Source organism: Sapajus apella, unplaced genomic scaffold, assembly GCF_009761245.1.
Source record: "Sapajus apella isolate SASKATOON/1434 unplaced genomic scaffold, GSC_monkey_1.0 scaffold14, whole genome shotgun sequence".
NCBI lineage: Eukaryota > Metazoa > Chordata > Mammalia > Primates > Cebidae > Sapajus > Sapajus apella.
The window spans coordinates 18,328,624-18,350,331 of record NW_022436954.1 but is presented as its reverse complement, the minus strand read 5'-3'; the positions used below and the strand labels follow the sequence as shown (position 1 = coordinate 18,350,331).

Sequence of the window (21,708 nt, the reverse complement as noted above, 5' to 3'; positions counted from 1 at the left end):
TGCCAGCCCACCCACCAGTGCCAGCCCGCCCACCAGTGCCAGCCCTCCCACAAGGTCTCTGAGCTCAGTCTTCCCAAATCGTCCCTTTAACAGCTTGCTCTGGCAACCCCATAAACAATACCTGAGCTCCATAGAAGCTAAGCTCCCAAGACCCAGGGGGACCTGCCAGTGGTACTGCGGGCCAACCTGGGAAGGGCCTGGCGCCTGCTTCTCCTGAACACCCACACGCTTAGCCCCAGCTTCCTGGAAAAGGCAAATGGCTGGTCTGAGAATGACAAACCAACCCAGGCTGGGCAGGACTGAGGCAAATGGCACAACTTTATGGCTCTAACCCAGGGGCACCCCAGGCTTCTGGGGCCCATACAAGCCAGAGGGAGGACCCAGGAGAACGGGCCAGTCACGGAGGGAAATCTGGCTAAGATGGGTTCATGGGCAGATACAAGACTGCTCCTCGACAGCTTCCCACGAATGTGCCAAGGAACCCTCCATCAGCCCGGATTCAGCTCCCAGCCAGCCGCTGGCCACCCTCAGCCTGGAAAGGGAAGACAGGCAGTTTCTGCTCCTGTTGGCATCGCTCGGACTGGTAGCTATTTGCAAGGCTGCCTGAGGCCGTTTCTTTGAGGCAAGGCAAAGAAAGCTCAGCGCAAATCAGGCTTGAGCCTCCCTCCAGAGCATGGGGAGGCAGAGGGTTCAGCTGGCTTGGTCCAGATACAACCCACAGCAGGTTCTGGTGGTGGCTGGGGGTGGGGGAAGAGTAGCAGGGATGCCTCTTCGTCTCTTTTCACCCCAGAATACGACGGCACACAATAGAGACTTCCTCGGACCTCACTAACAGAGCAAGGAACAAGACATACCACTCATCACACACGCTGGCCTGTATTGAAAGCCACTTTCCTGCTCCGAAGCTACTGGCTCTTGGAGAAAGGGAATATCTCTTTCCCTTTTGGAGAAAGGGCTGGGGGTGAGGGCCCCTCCCCAGGGTCCCTGTTAATTTCTAGTCTTGGTGCTCAGGCCTTTCCTCAGCCTCCCTTGTCCATCTGTCTATCTGTGAGTAAGGGGCCCAGACAAGATTCCCCAAACCAGCTGAGGCCCCAGCACCCCCATCTCCCCAGAAGCCCCCTCCTCCCTTCCCCCATGGGTCATATGTTGAAAGTCTATTTTAAAAGCTATGTTCCTTGCGGTAGATTGCAGAGCTAATTTATCGTGTTTCTCTCCTGTGAGCCCCCTTTTATATGATCTATCCAGAGGAAGTTTTGTAATATAAAACAGGACGCCCACACAGATGGTTTTGCACTGGTTTTTGTGACTGTTTCTTACAAAAAGAAAAAGGAACAAAGAATAAATAGTGACCGTGAAAGGTGGTCTTGATTTGGGGGTGGGGGTAGACTGGGGCAAGGCAGAAGCTTGGCCAGAGGCTGCTGATGGCCGGAGGGAGCTGGGAGAAGAGGCATTCCAGGTCACCCCGAACGGAGCAGAGCGCGGGGCCCACACCGGGCCTTCCTCGCTGGACTTCAGGGCCCTCCGTCCCTCGCCCTCCGCCATCGCCTCCTTCCCGACTGCAAATCCTCCTTGCCTTAGAGCCCCCTGCCCGGCAGGCTGTATGTCTGTCTTCCAGGTCTCATCCCAGCTGCAGCCCCCTCCCTCGCCCCGCCCCCAGGCCCCACTACAGTTAGGTTTAACCAAGCCTCTCGGTATTTTGTGAGCACAGCTCTGTGCAGAACCTGGCCAGCCCCGTGGGGTAAGGCCACCCACCTCCCATCCCACCGTTGAGTATGGAAGACTGGATGTCTCGGAGTCGCAGGTGTGGAATCCACCTGCGGTTATGGGAGGACAAACCAACCGTAGCTATGAGAGGATCAGCTGGACCTCAAAAGGCCTGGCTCGGATGGGGGATTGAGGCTTCGGCCTGAGGGCACTGCCCGCGGGTGCCACAGCCTGTGGGAGGCAGCAGTGGCTCGTGGCCAAACCAGGGCTCAGCAGCAGGGAGGCAGCTCCTTAGGGAGAGGCACAGGCTTAGGCAGCAAGAGACAGATGCCAGGAGAGGGGCCCTTCCCCAGCGTCCAGCTTCCTACTCGGCTCGGCCATGTTTACCAAGCAGCCTCAGGGCATCCACTGTAACCATGGTGGTGCCACTGCTCTGCTGGGTACAGGCCATCTGGGTGCAGGGACAGCCAGGCAGGGGGTGGACAGGGTGAGGGCCCCAGGCAGGGGCCCACCTGGCAGCACCCAGAGCTGCCTGCACCTGTGGACACGTTCTAGCCATCCCCACTCTGTGCCAAGACGGGAAGTGAGGCGGGGGCCATGGCTGCCTCTCTCCCACACCTGTCCCCAGGGCTTGGGCTCGCCACTTCCGGTGTGTGCCCACGTGCTGGCAGGCAGGAGAGGCTGGGATAGGGACTAACGGGGGGTATACAGCACAGGCTGGGGGGCCCACGGGCAGAGGCAGGGCAGGGGGGTGTTCAGCTCCAAGACAGCCAGTTGTCAGCCTTCACTAGGGCATTGGACAGGGCTGTGGAGGTGAGGGAAGGCGGCCTGCTGAAATGTTTCCACTTATTTCCCGTGCCGAATTTGGGGGCCACTCAGTCCCACTCAGCCAGACCTTGGGGGCAGCCTGGGCTGCAGGTGCAGAAGGCAGCTTCCGGGAAGCAGGGAGGAGTGAGGGACAGGCTGAGCCCAGTGGCCATCGGGCTTTGGGGGATGAGGGAGCGCTGTAACTTTCCTTCTGCTCCTCCTCCTCCAGCCCCGCCACTTACAATGGCCTCCATTGGGGCCTGTATGTCCCTTTGTCCATGGGGCCTGTGGGTGTGGCTGCTGGTTGCCTCTGAACTCAGGCTGGTTGCAGGGAGGGGGCTCCCAGGGGATTCCGCAGTCCTGGGGTATAGGTGGAGTGCCCCAGAGCCGGGTCCCAGGAGAGTGGGGACAGGGCTTCTGGCTGTGTGTGGCCCATCCTTGAAGAACAGCTGAAAGGGAGGTGCCCTCTCAGACAGCACACCCTGCCTGTGCGCCCTCAGTTGGGCTGTGCAGACGAGCGTGTGTGCGTGTGCGTGTTGTGTGTGTGCTTGCTCACATCATGGGTGTATATGTGTGTCTGTGTGTGTTCCGGGTGTGCATGTGGAGAGGGCCAGACTGAGGAGGAGGGTAAGTTCTCAGGTTTTCTAGGATTACAGGGAAGCAAGTCCAGCCGTTTGGGCACTAGGCTGGCTGGGGGTGGAGGGAGAAGGATGGGGTGTGGCCACAGCCTCTCTCAAAAGCAAGAAGGGCTTCCTGGCAGAGGAGGCTGGGCCTTGACTTAGCCCGCTACCCTCATGACTCCAGCTTGACGTTAGTGTCTAGTGAGGGGATCTGGAGGCCTCCAAGGAAAGCAGGTGTCACTGTGAGGGTGAATAGGGCCGGCAGAGCCCGTCTCTCCCCAAGCCAGCATGTCAAGCCTGAAAGCCCAGGAGATCACAGCATATGGGGAGCCCAGGAGGAAAGGAAGGCCCCCCACCCCCTGCCTCACTGGGGCAGGGCTGGAGCAGGGCAGGGGACCCTCCTGCCTTCCAGGAGCCAAAGGGAAGCTGAGGCCCCAGCGCCACACTGCTCCGGGCATGGGCAGGGCCCTAGGCCCAGCGGACGGCTAAGCCTTCTTGGGTCTTCGGCCAACTTGGTAATAGTAGTAAATGCTGATGGCGACAAAAAGGAGGCGGCTGACCAGGAGCAGCAGGATCCCCAGAGACATGAGGCCCGTCTCGGCTAGCGTGGCAGTGACCACTGTGGGAGAGAGGCCGGCGAGGCAGCAGGGTCAGAGGAGGGGATGTGTCCTGGTGCCGCCCCCCAGCTCAGAGCCTTGGTGTGGCCATCTCTCTGACTTTGAGCCCAGGGTCCTCCCAGGTGGGAAGCACAGGACCTGCCCCCTGTCCCTGCCAACCCCACAGATGTTTCTGATCTGATGTCTCCCATATGGCAGGAACTGGAGCACAACAGGTGGGGAGGATGGAGCGCATATTATTACACAGGAGCTGGATACAGTGGGCAGCATGTGGGGGGGCTGCAGGTGGACATGTGTGCAAGGCCACAGATACAGGTGTGTAGATTTGGGAAGCCACAGACACGTGTGTTAGTTGTGCGTGCACAGGTGTGCAGGCACACAGGTAAGCACGGCCAGGTGAGCCCTTATCCCTCTGTCCTCTCCCCAGCCCTCACAGACAGGTTTTCACCTCCCACACACCCGAGTGGCTACAGCAGGCAGGTCAGGGGCGAAGCTGCTCATCAGCCTCAAAAAGTAGGATGCCTCCCTCACTGCCCACCTCAGGACTCACCCAAGAACTGGACCCCGAAGTAGCAGGCTTCGGTGAGCAGGGTCCATCGAATGATGACCTTCTCAGCCGTGTAGAGAGCGTTCCACATGATCAGGGAGATGCCTGGGCGGGGACGAGAAGAGGGGGCTGTGGGTGGGACAGCCGACTCCCTCCCAGCAGAGCAGGGGGCCTGCTCCTCCCTCCTTTAGCCACCGCTGCAAGACAGCCGGGATCCTGGACGCCGTGTGCCCGCCTCTACTCACACTCCTCAAATCAAAGCTGTCTGTCCCCCATCCTGTCCCCTCCAGACTCAATGCTGCTGCTTCGGCCTGCTCCTGTCATTCCAAGGCCCTGTGCAACACTGGGCAAGTCACTTCCCCACGCGGAGATGTGATCTCTTTATCCAGTGGGAACACTGAGCTCCTGGTCCCTGCCCACGTCGGGGTCTGTCAGGAGGATGCTGTGTTGACGGAATCTGTGAGCTAACGGGTTACCTGGTCCTATGGCCGGGTCTTCTTTCCACATAGCCATAGAATGTTTTGTAGAAAGGGAGGCATATTACCTATGCTGAGCTTTACAAACTGTAGTTTGAAATCCTAACATACGCATCTCGGGTTAGAGAGGAAACAGAAGCGGTTCAAACAGAAGTGGGGATAAAATGGGGTGGGTGCGAGGGGTTCTGCAGACACTGAATTGATCTGCCTCTCCTCTAGGCTCTGAAATCCTAGGGGGCTGCGCCTGGGCCTCCTTCGTCTCGGGACCACAATGCCCAGGGCAGTGCACACATTTATGAGCGCTCCCTGAAGACAAGCTCCACCCCGCTGGGTGTATTCCACTAATGGTCACAAGATGGCAGCACACCCCAGCAGAGAGATTCACCAAAGGCCGGGGTATGGGTTGCAGCATCCCGCCACACAAAGGAAGGGGTACCCCGGCACGGATCCCCGTGCTCTCCTCAGCCCCACTGGGTCTCCCAGCTGCCAGTCACCCCCACCCCAGGGCACACCCCAGCAGTACTCACTGAGGAGGGCACCCCCATAGAGGCGTATAGGGGTCTTGCTGGTCACCTGGGCTCCATCAAAGACAGCATCATAGAGCTGGTCAGGGAAGGCAAGTGCCTGCAGGCAGCGAGAGGGGCTCAGAGATCCCGCTTGGGAGAGGGTGGGGAGTGACAGCTGATGCTTCCCATGGATGCCCTCTTTCCCCCAGGAGCAGGATCAGTGTCCCAGGGGGCAGTCCAGGGTCAGGACCTGATTGTCCCCACCCACCCCCATGCCAGTTCAGAAAACTCCAGGGTTCCCGGGACAAGGAGTCAGGACACAAACCATGGGATCTAGTTTGCTCCTGGACAGGGCACAGGTGTGGCAGTGTCAGGAGTCAGGCTGAGAGCCTGACAGACAGGCCCCTGCACCTTCACGAGGGGCCAGGCTGGAGGAGGAACCCCCGGTGAGCCAGAGAAGAGCTGGGGGAGCCACAGGGGGCCAGATTCCGGGGGCTGGGGCTGGGGGTGGGGGCTCACCATGACCGCAATGCCGGAGAACAGCACAGCAGAGACAAACTGCCAGACCCTGAGAGGCACAGAGAGCAGCTCACAGCCCTGCCCCAGGGCACCCTCCCCTCTCCAGCCCGCATGCCCAGGGATGGCAGCTTTGGGGGAGGTCATGAGACAAAATAAAATCCAGGGACCAGGCCAAATCAGGCGGGGTCTTAGGCATTTCACCCCTACTCAAGCTTTCCCCTCCCCAAAAAAGTCAGATAAATGCTCACCTGAGCCCCAGAGGCTCCCGAACAGTAAACTTGATTTCATTGCCCAAGACTTGGCTGATCTGTGGACGGAGGGGTCAGAGGCAATCAGGGTGGGCACAGCTCTCGGCGCCCCCACGTGCTCATCCTCCCAGAGCCCTGCATGCCCCGGGACCCGCCTGGGCACCTCAGCTTGGCCAAAGGGTCCCTCAGGCAGGGAGGGTCACATGAGGCCGCCTCCTCTCCTGGGGCCCCTTAACAGCAGGTTTAGAAGAAGCTGAAAACAGGATGGTGACACATGAACGCCTAGGCCTCTGCCAAATGCAGGCTTGAAGGCTGGTTCTGCCACTTACTGTGTGGCCTTAGGCAAGGTGCTTAACCTCTCTGAGCCTTTCATTTTGTCATCTATAAAATGGGTTAATTATTTTACAGTATCTGCATCTTCTGGTGCAAACGAAAAGATTATAAAATGATTATGCAGCAGCTGCTGCAAAGCCAGACATGTAATCGGCACTGAATTCCAACCATCTTGTTATTCCCCGGACACTGCCGTTACATTTCTAGGAGAATCAGCCAAGTCCTAGAACTCCTGTGACTACATGGGCTTCAACTAATCTTCTCCCCAAACGGTGGGTCAACCTGGCCTGCCTAGCGGGTGCTGGAGGCCCCTGCTCCGTGCCCCACCTTGGAGCGATGCACCTCCCCGTCGTCGTCCTCCCCGCCCACGCCGAGGATCTTGCGGGTCTTCAGGCGGCTCACGAGGTCTGTCTGGCTGTGCTTCTTCATCAGAGGTGGGGGCTGCTTGGCCGCCATGGTCTCCTCCAGCCCGGCCGCTGCAGAAGGGCTGAGGGGAGTCACCTGCCTCAGGCCTGGGTTCCTGCCCAGCTTCCAGACCTTACGGGGAGGGGCATGACGCAGGGGAAGACCACACCCCACGCTGAGGGCTGCCATGAACCCAGGGCAGCAGGGAGAGCACAGCTGGCCTCCACTCCTCATTTGTCAAACGGGTTGAGGAAATGCTCCCCAGCCCCCGTGGCTCCAGGATCCGGTCTGCTCCAGGTGGACAAAGCACACCCCGGCTCACAGGCCACCTGGTGCCTCAGAGATGGCCCTGGGGGAGTAGGGAGGGCCTAGGAGAGGGCATTTGTGCCTGGATGGCGGCCACACCAAGTTTCAAGGGGGGATGGGGAAGAAAGGGGCCTGGACTCATGGGACTTCAAATCTGCCAAGGCTGAAGAAGGGAACGGGGTGCCCTCATACCCAGCAGAGCCAGAGAAGGCTGCCAGGGGTGTTGGCAAGGGCACTGAGGTGGTCTAGGTACCCTGCTCAGGCCTTGCCCCTCCCAGCCACCAGCGCCCCAGCAGCCCCTCCCCGCACCCCAGGTCTGCCCATGATCCTCCCCAGCCCCCAACTCCGCCACCCGCAGCAACGTCTTGGGCCAGTTGGGAGCACCTGCTCTGTGCCAGGCCCTGCGCTGGGCGACAGATGCAGAGAGAAGCCGAATGCCCGTCACGTCCTTGGTCAGTCAAATCTATGCAGAGGAGACAGAAGTGAAAGCGGGGTGAGGTGAAGCCTCAGAGTCTGGCTCCAGGTTGGCCTGGCTTCTGTAATCACGGCTGCCCTGCAAGATGGGTGCTGCCTCCCGCCACGCTGCAAATCAGGAAACCCAGCTCCCGAGGTTTCACAGCCAACCAGGATGAGTAACGGTCCCGCCACTCCCCGGCTCGGGCCGCTTCCAGCATCTCATGCCCATTGCACCTACACTCCAGCAAGGCAGAAAAGCCATCCCCATCTACAGACAGGCTCGGAAGGACCCCACTGTCTTAGTGCCCTGTGGCCCCAGGCAAATCACCAGGTCTGCCGGCGGCAAAGTGTGATGATGTCCCCAGGTCACCTCCCATTTTCAACAGGAGCCCACCAGTGTCTTAAAATAAAGCACCCAAACAAAAGTCAGAATCCAGTACCAAACTGTGGGGTATGTGGATAATGCGGCTGTAGCCTGCATCAGCTAGGGAGGCAGAATACCAGGTCACGTGGGGGACAAGCTGTAAAGTTGAAATAGGCCGTCTTTAGTGACTGTGATGTCATTTCCAGGCCAAACAACCCTCCTACAATCCCGGGCTTTAGTTCCTCCTCTACGGAAGGGGGTGGGTACACCGTTCCCCTCCCCACACACAGGCCCCACAGTGACAGGAGACAGTGGCAGGTGGTAACTAACTGTGACCGGAGTCCCACGCCCGGCACACAGAGCCCCTCAGTTAACGCTGCGGGGCGTGCCAGCCATCACAAAAGGGGGCCGACCCCACCCTGCTAGGGAAGCCAGAGCCTAACCTTTCATCACACGGCTCCTGGAGGGCCCACGGCACTGTCCCCACACCTCAGCTGCTAGCCACCACCTTCTGGCGAACCCAGATAGAAACTGCAATTAGCCACATCCGTCCAGCTGCCAGGCAAGGCTGCCCTGAAAGTCACTGAGCCGCTGGTGAGCAGAGCCCAGAACTGGGGTTCCGTCACCTATTCCTCGGCCAAGGATGCTACTTGACCCATGCCCTTCCCCTTCCAGTCACCCCCTGGACTTTTATCTTTTAATACATACAGCAAAACTGACAGGGTTTAGTTGCACAGTTATTTGAATTTTAGCACACATATAGATTTTTGTAGCCATCAGCTCCAGATCAAGACAACGGGCAGTTCCACCACCTCAAAAACTCCCTGGCGCTGTCCTGACCACACCTACCCCTCACTCCCCCACACTGGCAACCACTGATCTATTCTCTGAAACGATAGCTTTTGTTTTTTCAAATATGCTACGTAGCCAGGCGTGTGGCTCACACCTGCAATCTCAGCACTTTGAGAGGCCAAGGTGGGCGGATCACGAGGTCAGGAGATCGAGATCTCTACTAAAAATACAAAAAATTAGCCGGGCATGGTGGCACATGCCTGTAGTCCCAGCTGCCACTCAGGAGGCAGAGGCAAGAGAATCGTTTGAATCCGGGGGGTGGTGGTTGCAGTGAGCCAAGATCGCGCCACCGCACTCCAGCCTGGGTGACAGAGCGGGATTCCGTCTCACCGTTTCAAAAAAAATGCTACGTAAGTGGAATGATAAAGCATAGCACTTGTTGAGGCTGGCTCCTGTCATAGAGCAGAATGCCTCTGAGATTCCTCCAAGCCACTGAGTGTATCAAGAGTCCACTCCTGGTCATTGAAGAGCAGCATTCCTGGGGTACATGTAGGAGTTTGCTTGTCCATTCGGTCGCCGAAGGCCATTCGGGTTATTTCCGGCTGTACACTATGAATAGAGCAGCTACAAACCCCGGGTTTCTGTGAGGCCGTAAGTTTTCATTTCTCTATGGTAAATACCAGGAGTGGGATTGTTGAGCTGTATGGCACGTCCCTGTCAGACTTTCAGAGAAAGCATCAACCTATTTCCAGAGCTGCCATGCCACTGCGTGTCCCTGGCAATGTGGGGGTGCTCCAGTTCCTCCATATCCCGGTCAACAACAGTCGGTAAGGTCAGTCTCTATTTCAGCCCTTCTGTGAAGTCCTCCTGGCTGTTCACCGTCTCCCAGGCCAGATGTCTTGCCTCCCTCAGTCCTGCTTTACCCCATTTTGCTGTATGGCCTTGTACTCTGAGTCTCGGTTTCCCCATCTGTGAAATGGAGCTGTCATTCCCAGCTCCTAGGGAGCCCAGGGCACAAAGAAAAGCTCAGAACACTCCACACAGCACCTGCACATTTGCATGAGGAAATCACATTTAGTGAGGTCTGCTGTGGGCCAGGGACGTGGGTGATGGGACGGGCCCCCTATCCTGAAAGAGTGCCCAGCCTGGGCAGGGAGGGGACACTGATCTGCTTGTCACTGATTAGAGCAAGTTACTTTTCCTCTCTGAGCTCAGGGGTTCTCATCTATGAAATGAAAACAACCAACCTCACTTTTCCCCCAGAGCTGGTCTCAGGAGAAACAAAATAATGGACGGACAGTGCTTTAGAAAGATCCAGCTCGCTGCTCAAGCCAGAGGCCTAAAGGGTAAGTGCTTAACTGCTGAGGTCGTACCCCGAGTGTTAATCCCACAACCATCACTGCTTGGCTGGGTGGTGGGCTGGTCGGTCACTTAACCGCTACGTGCCTCAGTCTTCCCGTGTGTAGTTGGGAAAATAAGGTGTCCTATCCTATAGAAACGTTGTAAGAATAAAAGACATAATCTCCATGAAGCCCTGGGGAAGTGCCCGGCCCACAGCACGTCCTCAACGAAGACAGGCGATTATTAGGCACAGACACTGCCACCTTCCCCAGCTCTCTCATGTGGCAGAGGCCCCGGGATGGAGGCTGTGGAGGAGTGGGAAATGGGCCTGACTGGCACTTCTTAACTTCTCCGCCCCACTGGGCAAAGTCCCAGACCTCAGTCCCAGCGCACAAGGCTGGCACCCAGCCACTGTCCACCAGGCCCAGGCTGTGTCCACGACCCACCCCACGGGGCAGAAGCTTCCAGACATTGGACACACTGCTTTCCTCTGCCTGCTGACCCCTCTACACCAACACACACACATATGCACACCAGACACACACCACACACACATGCACACACCCCCCACACACACCACACCACACACACATGCACACACGCCACACACACACACCCCACACACCCCACACACACCACACTACACACACATGCACACACACCACACACACACACCCCACACACACCCCACACACCACACTACACACACATGCACACACACCACACACATACCACACCACACACACATGCACACGCACACACACACCACACACCCACATACACCACACATGCACACCACACACACCATACAAGCACACACATGACACACGCACACACACCCCACACACACACCAAACACACACACCACACACACCACACATGCACACACACCACACAAAACCACACACACGTATACCACACACATAATACACACACACTACACACACACGTACACCACACACACCCCCCACACACACCACACACACATACACCACACACACACCACACAAACCCCACACACACACCACACACCACACACACTCCCCACACACACCACACACACATACACCACACACATGTCACTCACACCACACCATCCCCACACACACACCACTCACACCACATCATCCCCACACACACATCACACACACACCAGACACCACACACACCATCCCCACACACCACACACACCACATCACCCCCACACACACCACACACAACCATACACACACCACACACAGTGCGCTACACATACACACACACAAACACACACGCACACACGCAGCATTCCCCTCTGCACCCCAGGCCGGAGCCAACAACAGTTGCTGTGAATCAAAGGCTGTGGGACGTGTCAGTGCCCACCCGCTGGGGCTGGGTACAGAGTGGGCGCTACAGTGTCATGGACAGAATCACTCGTGGGTGGAACAAGCTTCATCCACAGGCACTGCCATCAGACGTCTGGGCTGGTGAGGCCCACTGTGCCCACTCCCCAAATCCACTCTAACAGGGAGGTCATCACTCACAAAGGGCCTCTGTGGCCCCCGCAGAGAAAATGGAACCTTGAACTTTACCTCCAAGGAGGAGGCCCCACACCCGCCTTCCCGTACAGGAAACTGTTCTGAGACCTGAGTTCTGTCCCTGCTTCACCCCCAGGACTGGGCGCTGCACTGATCAGATCCACCCAGCAGCCGCTCAGCCGCCCCACCCGCAGGGCAAGCCGCACGCCCCTCAGGCTCCCCTTGCCCTTCCTCTCCTTCACTGCAGGTGTTGACTTCAGTCCCGGCACCGTTTTAACCTAAGTGAGGACAGAGGACTCCACTGTGCATTATGGCCAAACCCTGGCTTTGGGGTAGGGGGACCTGGGTGTGAGTCTTCGTTCTGCCCGCTTGCCAGCTGTCTGGCTTTGAGCGAGTTGCTACAGCTCTCCTAGCCTCAGTTTCCCCTCTTGTGAGATGGGGGTAAAGTGAACCCCTCACAGAAGTGCTGATGGAGAGAGAAAGAAGGAGTGCAGGCGGGCACCCATGGGGAAAGTGCCCTGCCCAGGGAGGGGTCTGGCCTTCCTTCTTCTTCCCTTTCTCCACTCAGCCATGCACAGTGGAAAAAGCCTGCTATCGGCACCGTGAAGCTTCCTGTCCCACCCCACTGCCTTCTAAAGGGCCCCTGGGGTTTCCCCAGGAGCGAGGCTGCGGGAGGCTGGGGCAGCTGCAGCAAGGAGAGCCGCCCTCCACCCACACCACCTGTCTGGCAAGAAGGGAGGACGTGGCTCCCAGGGTGCAGGCCTGGGATCCCGAACCTTTCCCTTCTGCCCTGCCAGCCACTCTCACCCACATTCCCAATCAGCTAGAAAACCTTCCAACAGTGGTTCTCCCTGCCGACGCTTTACCTAAGTGGGAAGGTCCCCGGACACTCTGTTCCCCGCCATGCTCCTTGTTCCTCTTCCCAGGGGCCCTCCCAGGGCACTGGGTCCTCATCCTCCTCTGGACTCTCACGGGTCTCAGTGTCTGCAGCCACTGGCCAGTGACACCTCTACTCCTGGTCATGTCCTGGCAGTTTGGTCCCCAAGACCAACCATGCTGAAGGTAGGGCTTGTACTGTGCACGTCCGCATATCTCCCCCTGAGGCTGGGGCACACAGTAGGCACTTTGTCAACACAGGTGATAGCAGCTGCCGGGCTAAGCCAACCAGCACACTCAGAAGCCCACAGGTGAGACGTGCTGGGCCGAGGGGAGGCTGTGCCCCAGGCCACAAGGAAGCTGGTGGCGCAGGGCAGGAATGGGCTTTCCAATTAGGCCAAGCTGGGTTCAAAGGTGCACACTTTCTGTTGATCAGGTGGACCAGACAAGCAGTCTTAGCCGTCGGTACAATGGGAATCACGCAACAGCATCTTACTCGCCTTACTCGTGGGCTGCTGAAGGCTCCAGGAGACGGGGTGCAAATGCTTTCGGCAGAGGGCCTGGCAGAGGGGGTCCTGGGCAGCAGTGAAGGTCAGAGGACTGGATGTCCTCGTCCCCACCACCTCAGGAAGCTGTGGATCACTAGCAGGGGAGTGCCCCAGGGCAGGGATTTCTCTGAGTCTTGCTCTCTGAGCCTGGGATAACTCCAGTGAGGAGCTGCTCAACAGCCATTTGCGATTGAATGAATGAGTTGGGAGGAGAGAGCCCCCTCTTTAGCCATGATCTGACTCCCTGCAGTCCCTCCCACCTCCCCATCTGCTGCGGAATCTGAGGTCAGGGAAGAGCACCTCCACAGGGTCCCCAGTGGCAGCAGGACAGAGGGGGAGAGGCGGGAACAGCAAAGCCCCCAAGACTGAACCAACCAGGAAGAGAGAGGCTTGTTGAGGGTACAAGAGTCAGGCAAGGATGACAGACAGGGAGGTGGTTGGCATATTTGTAATGATTGGGAAAACTTGGGCTCAAATCCCTACTCCTGTTCCTTGCTCTGTGATCTCAAGAAAGTTACTTAACCTCTCTGAGCCTCCATGTCCTCATCTGTGAAGCTAGACTACTACTTCTACAAAGCCCACAGGTTTGCGATGTGTGATGGTGAGAAAGTGCAGCTGAGGAGCCTGGCCCCTGGTGTGTGCTCTATAAAGGACAACCATTAATAATATGAGGAAGGCGGCTGCCCAGGCTCTGCCCTGGGTAAATCAGATGGGACTGGGCATCATTCCCATGCTGATCCTGGAGGACTTCCCCAACCCCCTGCATCTTTCCCAGGAAGCCTGGTTTCCATAGAAACAGATGGACTGCGGAGCCGTCCCCAGCATGGAGACTGTGCCCATGAGGGCTGGCTTAGGAAACCTGACTGGCCGGGGGAGGGGGAGAGATGAAGAGGGGAAGAGGAAGGGGCCTAGAACATCCACCAGTGGTCAAGCCTCCCCGGGAGTCAAGGGGGAGTCACCACTGGCTCGTACCCCAGCCAAAGAGCCACTGCCTTTCCAAACAAGAGCCTCTGTTACCGGGGCAGGCAGCACACCTGTTCCTCCACACCTCATGAGGAAGACTGCCCCCAGGGCCACCTATGCCAGGGCTGGAAGGAGGGAGGCACATACTTCAAGACCAGGAATCCCCTGCCATCCCCACCAAAGCCCTGTGAGAATGGCCATATTATCACCCCCATATTACAGATGAGAAAACAAAGGCTCAGGTGACTTATTTGAGTGTCCCTTGGGGTAAGTAGCAGAGGTGGCCTTCAAGCCAAGGTAACTGTGCTTTCACTGGACATCCTGGGAGGAGCTGGTGTGTGCGTGCAATGTGTGCAGTGGCGGGGGTCGGGGGGCGTTTGATGGACTTGACCCATGTAAAGAGCTGAGCTCTAAGCCACCTTCTCCATGGCAACTCCCCCGGAAAGTCCCTGGTGGCCGTCAGCATCTGGACTCCTCTGGGGTCCAGCCTCCCTTGGGTTAAGGCCCTGCAACTCCAGCAGGACTTGGGAAGGGCTGCAGGGAGACCCATTGTTCTGTTATCAAATAGCTGGAAATGGGTTCTGGGACAGGGCAACGCAGAGTTGGGGGCAGGGTGCTAGCAGTGAGAGCCAGAGCCTCAGGGCCTGGCCAGAGAGAAGGCGAGGCAGGAGAAAGTCTCTGCTCCCTGAGGGGCGGGACGGAACAGACGAACCAGAGCCTGCGTCATCGTCATCCGCTCTGGCTTCGGTCCCTCCAATGCCTGCCATTGGCCCCTTATGCAAAATGGGGTCTAGAGACGCCCTAGCCAGGAATCCATCGCCTGGGCCCTCAGGCAGTGAATCTACTTGTCAAGGGCTGTACTGGAGAGGCTTGGGGACTAAGGGACCTGTGTTCAGATCTTGGCTCGGCACTACTAGCCTTGTGCCTTTGGGCAGACAAACCCCTCTTCGAAGGAGCCCCCCTTCCTTCTACTGTAAATGGGGTGGTGGTCCCTGAGTCACGAGGCTGTTGGGAGCCTGAGAGCTCATCTAGAAGTCACGGGACACAAAGGAGGCTTTATGAAAGCAGTCACACTGCTGACATCCTCACAGGGGCCTCGGGGGTGCAGGTTTCATCAGGGGTGTTCTAAGGAGGAAGGCAAGGTGAGGCTGCCCGGTGGCTGGGCCTTGGCTGGCCCCAGCTGGCTTGCTGTCAGGCCATCCCTCGAGAGCATCACTATGCTAGAGGCTGGGGCTGCCTTAGTCAGTCTTGTCTCTCAAGCAGATCCTGAGCCAGGGGAGGGCGGCGCTGCATCATCCGTCTCCCTCATCTCAGCATCACCGCTGCGCTCATGTCCAGGCTGCTGCAAAGAGTAAGGACAGAGCGGAACCGGCCCGGAGAGGCGGGTGCAGGATGGGAATCTCGTGGCAGCGGCAACCCCGTCTCCATGACACAGCTCTGCAGCTGACAGAAAGGTTCCACGCCCCATTTCCAAGAACCTCCAGGAATAGGAGCCCTGGGATCTGGCAGTAAGCCGGTTTGCCCTGGAGCTGGAAGGTGGCGGTGTGTCCTGAGTCGCTGGGCTCGGAGACAGGGCAGCTGAGGTCACAGGCAGATTCTGCCATCACTGGTACACCGGGGCCTGTCTTTGGGGCTCAGTTTCTTTGTCTAAAGAAACGAGTGTGCTCTCTAGAGCCCCTCCCAGCTCTGCCTCACAGCGACCACACTCCAGCTCCCTGCTGGGCGCCAGCTCAAGCTCTCCCACCCCCCAAGTCCTGCCACCCTCAGCCTGGACCGGCACACAGGTCCTATCTTCCTACTCTTTTTTTTTTTGAACGGTTCCAATTTCCAGAAAGGCAGAAGAAAGCCCTAACTTTCATCAGAAACATTTCCAAAGCTTTAAGGACAAATATGAACATTCCTACTTTGCCAAAGAGGGCGAGAGGTGAGGGCAGAGCAGGTGGCAAGGAGACATCCCTGGGGTCCTCCCCCAGGGCTCTGAAAGTGCTGGTGTGGGCAAGGGGGTCAGGCCCTCTGATAGCCTCCATCACCGCTCAGAAGTCAATGGGAGGGTTCTTCCTGTCCCAATGGTCATTCACGCAGCAAAACACAGAGAATTCCTGTCCTTTGCAACCCAAAGAATAGGCCAGCCTGCCCCTTGGCCCAGTGACCATGTCAGGGCCCTTAAGGGCAGCCAGTGTCGTCATCAGGACAGCCTGGCTTCCAGATCCTATGGGGCTAGGGGTCTGGTGAGAATCCGGCAGGCACCGCCCTCTCCTCCCTGCCCACCACTCCCCTCGTGCCCTCCCCCACCCCGTGGCTGCTCAGGAACTTGGAGGGGAGGAGAGGAAGGTGGGGGAGGGGAGGAGAGGAAGGTGGGAGACGAAAGGAGAGGAGCGTCCTCCAAGGGTTGTTCCACCATTTTGAGCCCGTTTCATCAAAAGCAAGTGGTGATTTGTCTGCTGGGTGGGTTGGGGGAGGCAGGTGGAAGCGTCCCTGTCCTTTCCCAGGATAGGAAGGCCGCCACCAGAGTCCAGGACTGAGTGTCTCCCCAATGCTGGGGCACTGGCTTAGTGCTTAAAGGACTCGCTCATGACTTAAAAGGCCTGTGCTTCATCCTGGTTCTGCCACTTATGAGGTGCATGCCCCTCTGCCAGTGACTCCACCTCCCTGAGCCTCAGTTTCCTCATCTGTTAAACGGGTGTAATAATGACACCAACCTCTCACCGGTAAGAAGATGCTCAAACAACATCCAGCACAGTGCCTGTTTTGTAGTTCATGGTCAATAATAATGCTGCTTGTTATTTTTAGACTAGAAGACTCCACTTCCTTGCCTCAGTTTCCCCCTTGACCAAATCTGCCTCAGAGCAGGTTCCCTTCTAGGGATCATGAGCTGGGTCAGAGTGGGGTGCTCAGAAGGGAGTGGTCATAGGAAGGAAGTGAGGTGAGAGAGAGCAAGGGTCACTTTGGGGCGGGAAGACGATGCTTTGCTGGTCCTGGGAGGGGCCCAGCCGGTGTGCCAGGATGAACAGTGAGACACTGGGTGCAGGGGAGGTATTGTGAGCCAGGAGTCAGAACATCAGGCACCCCACCCTGCAGTTGCCACTCCCAGCCTGTGGGTCCTGGGGTGACGGATACACTGTCTCTGGGCCTCAGTTGTCTCACCTGTGAAATGGGAGGAACTCATCCCTTCTCTGTCAGCCCTGCTTCCTATCTCTTCCTCAGCCTGTCATTCCTCCCAGCTGCAGGGCAGGCACATTCCAGCCTCAGGGCCTTTGCAAGGGCTGTCCTCTAGCTGTGTACTCGTTCATTCCCTGAAAGCTTTAGTTCTAAAGTTATCTTCTCAAGGGGGCCTCCCTGACACCCTATTTAAAATGACAGTCTGGTCCCTGGCCTCAATATCCCCAACACCACTTTTCCCCTTCAGCTCTCAGTACGCTATATAATTTGCTTCTTGATTTTATTAGCTATTTCCCGCCCCGCCCCCCACCCACCTCTGCTTTTAAGTGTCAGCTCCATGAGGACAAGAATCTCTGTTTTGTGCACAGCTGTCTCCCAGGGCCTGAAACCGTCCCTAGTACTTCGCTCCATAAGCCATTTTGTGTGTAATGCTTACAAACACTTTGTTCAAGAAGCAAAAGTAGAGGACAGCCCAAAACAGTGTGACAGTGGGGCGCTCGTGTTCATTCCAGCCCCCTCCTCCGCCACGCCTCAAGAGGGGCAGGCCCTTCTTCCCACAGAGGTGGGAATATCAAAAGAACTTGGGGGGCTGGGTATGAACTGGAGAAACCACAGGAGGCCTGGAGGCAGAGCTGTGCAGAAAATAGGTGGGAGTCCTGGAACCGGCAGGTGATGACAGCTGGACATGGGTGAAGGGGCTTTGAGCCTCAGCCCCCCACTGCAAATTTGGAATCGGGGAGGAAGCTGACAACATGTGACTGGAAAAGAAGCGGTCAGGGCAGGGGGCTACCAGGAAGGTGGGGACAGAGGGGGCCTCAGGAACGAGACGACCCATATTACAGATGGGACAGCAGATACCTGGAGAATAGTCTTACATCTTAACCGCCCAAGAAAAATCTTTTCTCTCCTTTACGCCTGGGACTGAGGCTAAGGGGTGGACAGTGCCCCCTCCTGGTTCTGCAACAAAACGACCCCCGCGTCCCTGGGATCTGCGGGCTGCAGGTCCTGGTCCCCTCTCCACAGGCCGCCAAGGGTGGAGGTCCAAGGATCCGCATAGTTGGGGTGGGCAGCCCCGGGACTTCTCCCCGCAGGCCCGCCCCCGTCAAGAAGTTTGTTTGAAAGAAACCAACCAGGAAGTGCGGGTAGTGGGGCGGTGAGGGGGCCCTAGCCAGCTGCTCTGAGCTTTGGAGGAGCCTCGGGGTTCTTGGCCTCCGCCCTGCTCCTGCCCCAGCCTCCATTGCTCGGGCGGAGAAACCCACGCCCCCTCCCCGGCACCAGGAGGTGGCGGAAGCCCCGAAGGAGGTAGAGCGAGAGGACCCAAAGCAAGAGCCCCGCCCTGCGGGGCGCTCCGGGGTGGGCGCGGCGTTCTGGCCCTTCCTCCACACAGCCTCCCCTGGCTAGGTGCGAGTGTTCTGCCACGGCAGGGGCCCCGGCCCACCCAGCGCCCGGCCACTGGCCCCACACTGCCCCCTTCCTGCAGATCGCGCGACTTCGGGTAGAGTGGGGGGCGTCTCTCTCCACCTGTGCGTCCCCTACCCACCCTCTAACTGGGATCGGGTGCGGCCTGGGTTTCTACCCGCCCCTTTCCGGCCTGGGGATGGGGGACTCTCCCGGCCTCGCCCCTCCCCCTCCAATCTGTCCCTGATATCCCCGCTCCCGACACTCACCCACTTTCTGAGACCGGGGCCTGAGAGCCGGTGTCCCCCGGCGGAGAGCTCCCAGCCGTTAGGCGGCCCCTTGTCCTCCGGCCCAGCACCCCTGCCCCCAGTCCCCGCCTCAGAAGGTCGGGGTAGACTTGTAGGCAGCGGGAACTCCGCCACCACCTCCGTCCGCCGCCCTGCGGGGGCAAAGACTGGGGGTAACTCGCAAGTTTGCGCCGCACACTCCTCCGGCCGGGAACAATGGCGGGAGGGGGAGGGGACAGAAAACCGAGCGCGGGGGACAGAGTCAGACCCCAGGGAGGCAGAAACTGCTTTCGCTCCGTTTCTCCCTTGCTCCGAAGCAGAAAGCTCCAGCCCGAGAGGCGGAGGCCGAGGAGGAAATAAGCAGGCTAGGAGGAGCGCGACCGCCAAGCTGGGGGAGAAGGGAAACAGAGTCAGAGGGAGGGGCGGCGAGGGGAGAGCGCGCGGGGGAGACAGAAGGGGCTGCGGGACGGCGTTTTGGGGAGCCGGGAGGCGACCCCTTGGGGTCCCGGCGGGCGCCGCGGGTGCCGCGGTGTCCTGGGGCGCCTGGCTAGAGCGCGCGGCGTCCCGGCCGCCCCCCTGCGGTCCGGGCGGCCGCAGGAGCCCCGTTGGGCTGCGCTGCGCAGGCGGCGGGCGGCGGGCGGCGGGAGAGGAAAGTCCGCGGCTCGGAAGCGGCGACAGGGAGCAGAACTTACGGGCCTCGCGCGTGCCGGTGCCAGGCTGCGCGGAGCTGGTGCCAGGCGGAGGCTCCGGGCTCGGGCGCCTCACATCGCGCCGAACGCGCGGGGACGGGCAATGCAGGGCAGGGCAGGGCAGGGCAGGGCAGGGCCGGCTGGACTGCGCGCGGCGCCCTGCGCGGCCGGGGCTTACCGAGTCTGGCGGCCCGAGCTGGTCCCTCCTCTCCGTTCCGCGCACAAGCCAATGGCGCGCCGTCCCCTCCCACGCGCCGGGCTGCCTCGCCCCCAGGGTGGCCGCCGGGGCGGGCAGGATGGGGGTTGGCGGGGAGACCGGGCTCCCGGCTCCCCCGCAAGGCTCTCCCGGGGACCGCCTGCAGGGGGCGCACGCGCGCCCCGGGAGAAAACCGGGGAGGAAACCGGGCAGGGAGGCCCTGGGGTGGCCCGCGCCGCCCAGGAAGACTTTCCTGGCAAGTTCTGCAGGCAGCGCCCCTTTCTTGGGACGATCAACGTAGATGGGCAAACCACACCATCTTAAACAGCCGTGCGGTGTCTCCCGGGCCAAGGCCGGTGTCTAAAATGGAAGGCACTGCTTTGACTGGTGGTGATACCCAAGTGTGTAATAACACAGTCACGGCAATAGTCACCGTTTGCTGCGCACCCGCTGGTGCCAGGCACCATATGCTACAGAAGGTACAAGTATTAACTCACTTGATTCTCACAGTAGCCCATGAGGGCGCTGTGATTAGTCCCATTTTACAGGCGGTGGCGGTTCATGTTTGAGTTCACTTAGCCTTCAGGCTTCCAGCCTAGGCCCACCCTTCTCTCTCCCTTCTTGGTGTAACTTGACCAAACAACACGACCCCACGGTCACTACCGCCAGCTTCTTCAATACTCCACCCTAAAATCCGTCCTCAGAGATGCTGCTGCTGTCAATTCTGATGTCAGGGGACTAGGATCTTATCTGGGGCTCTGGGACACTTGTTGGGGCCACAGTTGTCAAACCTTTTGTTGCTACACATCCTATGGGGGCCAGAGGTGAGGATGGCAGCTGGGGGTCATGGAGGCTCTCCGGTGGCCTGTCAGCCTAAAATAACCAGGCTCCTACAGGCAAGCCCCACCCTCCAAACTCTGGGCTCCTTCAGCTCCTTACGGTGGGAAAATAATGTACTCTCTCCCACCCCAACCCCCAGTACCCTATGCTCTCCTTAGAGAAATGCCTGGATCTCTTACATCTGCTCCGATGGTCACAGTGGGCCAGGAAACCGGATGGGGGCTGGATGCGGGAAGAGGAAGGCGAGGCTGATGACATGCTCCATTTCGCAAGTAAATGGGACAGAAAGAGGTGAGTGGCTGCCCCAAGCATCTAGCTAGGTGGGCGTTCTGACTCCAGGTCTCAGTTCTCTCTGCATCAGCTCCTTAAGGGTTAATAGAGCAGGCTCTGGAACCAGATCACCTAGGTTCAAATCCTGGCCCTGCCTCTTACTGACTGTGTGGCCTTGGACAAAGTAAGTCACTTAGAACAACCAATAGTAGGAACCGCCTGTAGTTGCGGCTGTAGAGATTTAGAGTTAATAGCGGCTGCTCATGTTTATTGAGCATGGACTGTGTGCCAAGCAGGCTCCCACGGTCCTCACCAGAGCCGGGATTGGGCAGGAGAGGCTGTGCCCTTGGCAAGGAAGTAAACAGAACAGTCCTTGGCTCCTAGTGAGTGCTCAGTGACTGTTAGATGTCTGATTATTAAGGTAGGTAAACTCTGATGCCCCAGTGCCACCGACACTGCCCCCAGCCAAACACCTAGACAGTGAAAACCAATCATGAATGAGTGAATCAATCAATCAAAGTATGTGACTCTAGATTAGGATGATTTTTAAGGTGTGTTGGGTGGGGCCATCTGACTCAAGACTCTGTAGTAATTTCTGCACGTCAGGCTCAGCTCACTGCCTTCACAGAGCTGGGCCAAGCCAGGCTGATGAATCCATGAATCCATTTGTCACTCCCTCTTCTGCCTTTCTCGAACTCAGGGCTCTGGGTGGCTGAAGGGAGGGCCCCCAGCGTCACTCAAGTACAGCGTCCTCCCAGACATGGGGACACCTGCCGGTGCTCTGCTTGGTGTAACCCTAAAGACTAGAAGCAGGGTCTGTGCTTGTATTCCCAGAGAGCCTGATCATACATCAGAGATGATGGTGGGGGGGCGGGCGGGGGGCTTTCTCACAATCACTGCAAGTTCTCCAACATGGAAGAGGCT

The 21,708-nt window shown here is 58.5% G+C and overlaps 1 protein-coding gene across 6 annotated transcripts; it reads right to left on the bottom strand.

Moving 5' to 3' along the window:
• Positions 1–1,281: 1,281 nt before the first annotated feature.
• TP53I11 (tumor protein p53 inducible protein 11) lies at positions 1,282–20,078 on the bottom strand. Of its 6 annotated transcripts, none has more exons than XM_032283526.1 (9): positions 19,657–20,078; positions 18,772–18,941; positions 7,473–7,551; positions 6,705–6,864; positions 6,045–6,103; positions 5,797–5,845; positions 5,299–5,395; positions 4,299–4,400; positions 1,282–3,750 (listed from the first exon to the last, which is right to left on the bottom strand). In XM_032283526.1, exons 4-9 carry the CDS (start codon positions 6,831–6,833, stop codon positions 3,617–3,619), a joined length of 570 nt encoding a protein of 189 aa, XP_032139417.1. In that variant the 5' UTR covers positions 6,834–6,864; positions 7,473–7,551; positions 18,772–18,941; positions 19,657–20,078; the 3' UTR covers positions 1,282–3,616. The 6 variants fall into 6 exon arrangements, with proteins under 6 accessions (XP_032139417.1, XP_032139416.1, XP_032139420.1 ...); XM_032283525.1 differs by lacking the exon at positions 19,657–20,078 and adding an exon at positions 19,482–19,648; XM_032283529.1 differs by lacking the exon at positions 19,657–20,078 and adding an exon at positions 19,482–19,648 and having other exon boundaries at positions 6,705–6,853.
• Positions 20,079–21,708: the final 1,630 nt, after the last annotated feature.

Coding starts and splice junctions, on each gene's coding strand:
- TP53I11 (XM_032283526.1), bottom strand. CDS start 6,833: ATGGCGGCCAAGCAGCCCCCACCTCTGATGAAGAAGCACAGCCAGACA. Junction 6,104..6,704: donor GGGAGGTGCATCGCTCCAAG/GTGGGGCACGGA, acceptor CTCCGTCCACAG/ATCAGCCAAGTCTTGGGCAA. Junction 5,846..6,044: donor CGGGAGCCTCTGGGGCTCAG/GTGAGCATTTAT, acceptor TGTGCCTCTCAG/GGTCTGGCAGTTTGTCTCTG.